The 4,151-nt window shown below is 41.9% G+C and overlaps 1 protein-coding gene across 1 annotated transcript; it reads right to left on the bottom strand.

Annotated features, from left to right (window-relative positions):
• Window positions 1-2,900: 2,900 nt before the first annotated feature.
• On the bottom strand, window positions 2,901-3,944 carry LOC6606221 (tetratricopeptide repeat protein 1). The gene is made up of 4 exons (XM_032721739.1): window positions 3,768-3,944; window positions 3,471-3,710; window positions 3,287-3,409; window positions 2,901-3,232 (listed from the first exon to the last, which is right to left on the bottom strand). The coding sequence occupies exons 1-4, from the start codon at window positions 3,857-3,859 to the stop codon at window positions 3,010-3,012; spliced, it is 678 nt and encodes a 225-aa protein (XP_032577630.1). The 5' UTR covers window positions 3,860-3,944; the 3' UTR covers window positions 2,901-3,009.
• Between the last annotated feature and the right edge of the window lie 207 nt (window positions 3,945-4,151).

Genomic DNA, 4,151 nt, shown 5'->3' with positions numbered 1-4,151 from the left:
TCTGGTTTTTTCTATGTGCTGTAGTTTTGATGTTTTTTCCACATTCAAGGCACTGTCCGTTTTCCTTTTTATTTCAGTGCCTTCGAGTGCTGGTGCGTTGCTGTTTGCATTTCAAATTCCTTTGCCCACTCGTTGATAAAATCGAAATCAGCTAAGCAAATAAACCCCAATAAAGGAGCCGAAAGTGTCAATCGATGGGGAGCTGCCAAGAATCCGAGAATGGTGAGGACGACTAGCTAAATCTCGATGCTAATTAAAAGCGAGCTGCGTAAACTTTAAATTAACTGCCAGCCAGAGAGGCCAAATGACAGTCAATGTCAGATGGAATGCAAAATAAACAAAAAGCAAGGAATATTTTTCGCTTAATGAAAAACTTGGAACAACGCAACGAAAAGTTCAATTCAGGCAAATGTCAGCACAGACAGCAAAAACAACAGCAACAGCTTAGAGGGGGCGCATGGGGCGGCCCCAAATGAAAAGTTTCCCCAACCAAAAGAAAAGGCGATGATATTCGTAAGAGTGGAACCGGGCAGAGCAAAGAGGTCGAAGGACTGCAATTTTAGCCTCAAACCAAAGACAACCAAAATGAGTCCCGGATGTGGTGCAAACAAGAAAAACAAAAATGCTAAACCAACAGAATATCACAACAAAACCGGGCAAAATGTGTTGCTGTTGGCCCTCTGTTCAAACCGCAATACAGATAAAGGCCAAATTACTTTCTGGCCAAGAAGTTGCCGCCACGAACCGCAACTTGCAAACCATCGGACAAACAAGAGCCCAAGCCGGGGTCATGTTGTACTTTTCCGATGAGTTTATGGGCGGCGATCCTTCGGGGAAAACTTCTCCGCCAGCTGGAAAACCTGCCCCAGAGACCAGGAAAGCGAAAAAGTCTGGAGAAGATTGCTCTAGTGAGTGCGATTCGTAAGGATCCTCGCTGAAGTCGACAAGAGGACGTGAGGGAATCAACCACGTGGCAGGAAAGTTTTTACGGCTTAGACGTAAACAAGGAGTTCTTAAACAAATTAAATTTTTATTATTTTCAAAGGAAGATTGACAAAACTAGTGGATGGTAGCATAATATTATATATACCTGCTTAAGAAACAAAACTAATTTAAAACAAAATGTTTGCAATGGAATTATTAGAATTTCAAGAGATTTACCAACATTATTACAAGCACAAACACTAAAAATTAATGCATTTACCAAGAAAACCAAGCAACAGTAAATAACCCCCTCGTAATCCCAAACTTCCTTCATCTACTTCGATTAGGAAAGTTTTGCCTTCGAGCTTAATCCGATTTAAAAACTTCACCTGCAATAATCATTTGCTGTTGGCCATATAAAGTAGACATTAAAGTCACCTTACACCTTACACCGAATGTAACCGCAAAAACTGGCACACAACCAGGATCCGAAATCCAGCAGTTTCCCAGTTGGCCATGGCAAAAACCCGTAACCAGACAATGTTCCTAGATGGGCATCTGGTAAACTTTCCCATCTCCGGGTGTCGCTCTATCTGTGCCTCTGTTTTCGGTCGCAAATTGCAGTTGGAGCTCGGTGACAACCACAAAAATAAGTGTTTACAGCATTGATTACAAGAAATGGGCGGTAATGTAGTTGCGTTGAGTTGAGGCAGTGCCTCTAACATCAAAAGCAGGAGTGGCAGCGTTTGATGTTGATTAGAGCTGCACCACGCCGCAAACATTTTTGCATTTCTCAAGATAGTCAACTGAGATGCTTGCACTTAAAGAATTTATGTATGGATCAATGCAAAATAAATGAAGTACATAGTAATCTATGCCCTTAAAAAAGCATTGCCTACTTTTGGGGGCATACAGAATACTTTTAAAATTACTCAAACATTGTATGTTATCAGCAAATATACACGATTACTTTAATCTCCTCGTTGTTATAAAAAGCTACATATATTATCACTAATTTTCTCCAGTGCACTTCCGCAGTCAGTTAGCGTGTCAGTAGTGCCAAGGGATTGACCAAGTCTGGTGTTCGGGGCAAATGGGGCAGGATGCGGGGTTGCTTTAGCTGGTTTTGCGGGAATTGGTTTAGGTGTCAACTCTGCGGCCGCACACAATTCACAAACAGTGAAACCCTTTTTGTGGCACTTCCGTTGCGTTTGTTTGCTAGTTTACAACCCTACAATCGCCACCCACCACCGTCCACTTGCATGTCCTTGCGCCTTGCCGCTGCCGGCTGCCTGTTGTGACAAAAGTTTATAACCCAAGCATTTGAACTGCATTTCATTACGGCAAGGACCCCAGCAACTGGAACTGCTTCTGCTCCAGGACTTATTGGCCAGGGGATGGGTGTTGCGGGACGTGGGGGATGCGGAATGCAAATGGTGTTGGCGCCATATTGAAAGCTCGGCAAAACTCGGCGGCCAACGCAGCCCACTTCTTTCCCCACTTTCCGCCCTCCCATTTCCATTGCCCGCATTTGCAGCCGCAGCGTCAGTCTTTTGTGGTTTTGCAGGGGGATCCGCAGGGGCTGGAAAAACCCCCAACGAAGCGTATAAGTGGCCCTTATCCCCAGCTCGAAGTTGGGGGCTGTATATTGTATTGGCAAATATTCTCATGACAATAGGAATTTTTATTGAATTTATGCAAAAAATTGCAAATTTCATTTGCCACTAACACAAAAAGAGTTGTGTTCGCATTTGTGTGTAGTAGATGAAAAAAGGAAAACATTTTCCATATTTCTGCAGTACTCAGCATGTTGTTTTTCTACGTGCGTGTGTTTGTGTGTGTGTAGCAAGTTTTTGTTTATGAAAAGTGGGCTGTACTTTTCGAATGCAAAGTGACACTAAATGAAATGGCAGGAAATGCATTCGTATTTGATTGAAATTTGAAATCTAAATTATTTACGCTTTTGTTTATGCTTTATATGCTTTTATTGATTTACACAAGTGAGTTACAATGAAAATTATATCCAATTTTCACTCGCGATACAAACTCTTAGAAAGTATATAGTAGATAGTTCTACTGTCCGTTCTAAAATTCAGTTTTAAATTTCTCTAAGAAATATTCAATGTATTTTTTATCCTTCTGCGATCTGTTAAGCAGTCTGGCATTGGCGATGGCGATTTCGAATTCCGACTCATTGTTTAGACGAGCAAGAGCTCCTGCTCTGTAGAGCCAGGCCCTCAAATGGGCCGGATCGAGATGGAAGATGACATAGTCCAGGTCGAAAAGTGCCATTTTGAAATCCCTTTTCCTAGAATTAGAGCCATATAGAAGATTATTTCTCTATCCTTACGTAGCAACTTACTTTATTTTAGCTAGAGCTCTATTGCAATAAAGAACTGGCGAATCAGCCACATACTGAATGGCCTTGGAATAAAAGTAAACAGCCTTTTCATAGCTAGTGCGTCTGTACTCCTCGTTGCCCAACCTTTTAATGATAAGATAAATAAGATTAATTTGATAAATATATATATTTAATTATTTTTTACCTCCGAAAACTATCTGCAACAATTTCGCGATCTCGTCGAGCCTCGGTGCGATCTTTTGGCGATACGTCAATTTGCCGCATAAAGGATATTTGATTGATATTCGACATCTTTTGGACCCTTTTAAAGTATCGTGAGGATTTCTTGCGAATGTCGCGGGCAAACACGGTAAAGTTAGTGTTGGTCACACCTTCGGAAGGGTCCACTTCCGGCTTTTTCTCCTCCTTTCCTTTAGTGCCAGTGCTGTGGAAGAATCCGGTTAAGTACTGCGGTCTGGAAAGAGTTTCTGAAGCTACTCACTCCATTTTATTGGCATTCTGAAGATCTTCAAGCTGCTTCATAACATCCATTAGTAGCGACCGTTGAGTCAAAAAGTTTTCATCAGCATCCATTTTTGTGTTTTTTGAGTCGCTGTTATATGTTTGATCTGTATTTGAAACTCAGTGTGTGAATCAACTGGCAGACCAGACTCTCATGTTTTTCCAATGGCCAACTTGGCTAATCTTGTCGAGAAAGCAATTATCATTAGGTTCAGTCCAATGCCTCCTGACTCCACTTCCCTTCACCACGCTGGCAACGTGCAGCATGCAACATGTGTATGCTGGCAAATTAGACAGACAAGCCAACTGACATCTGGCTCGTTAGCCATGGAGCAGCCTGTGGTTTTTCGGATTAGCTCAATTA

This window comes from Drosophila sechellia, chromosome 3R (assembly GCF_004382195.2).
Source record: "Drosophila sechellia strain sech25 chromosome 3R, ASM438219v1, whole genome shotgun sequence".
Taxonomy (NCBI): domain Eukaryota; kingdom Metazoa; phylum Arthropoda; class Insecta; order Diptera; family Drosophilidae; genus Drosophila; species Drosophila sechellia.
This window is presented reverse-complemented; position numbering and strand designations above follow the sequence as displayed.

Excerpts from the sequence above, each read along its gene's own strand:
- LOC6606221 (XM_032721739.1), bottom strand. The coding sequence starts at position 3,859 with ATGGATGCTGATGAAAACTTTTTGACTCAACGGTCGCTACTAATGGAT. Across the intron at positions 3,410-3,470 it reads GTTGCAGATAGTTTTCGGAG|GTTGGGCAACGAGGAGTACA; the intron begins GTAAAAAATAAT and ends TATCATTAAAAG. Across the intron at positions 3,233-3,286 it reads AGAGCTCTAGCTAAAATAAA|GAAAAGGGATTTCAAAATGG; the intron begins GTAAGTTGCTAC and ends CTCTAATTCTAG.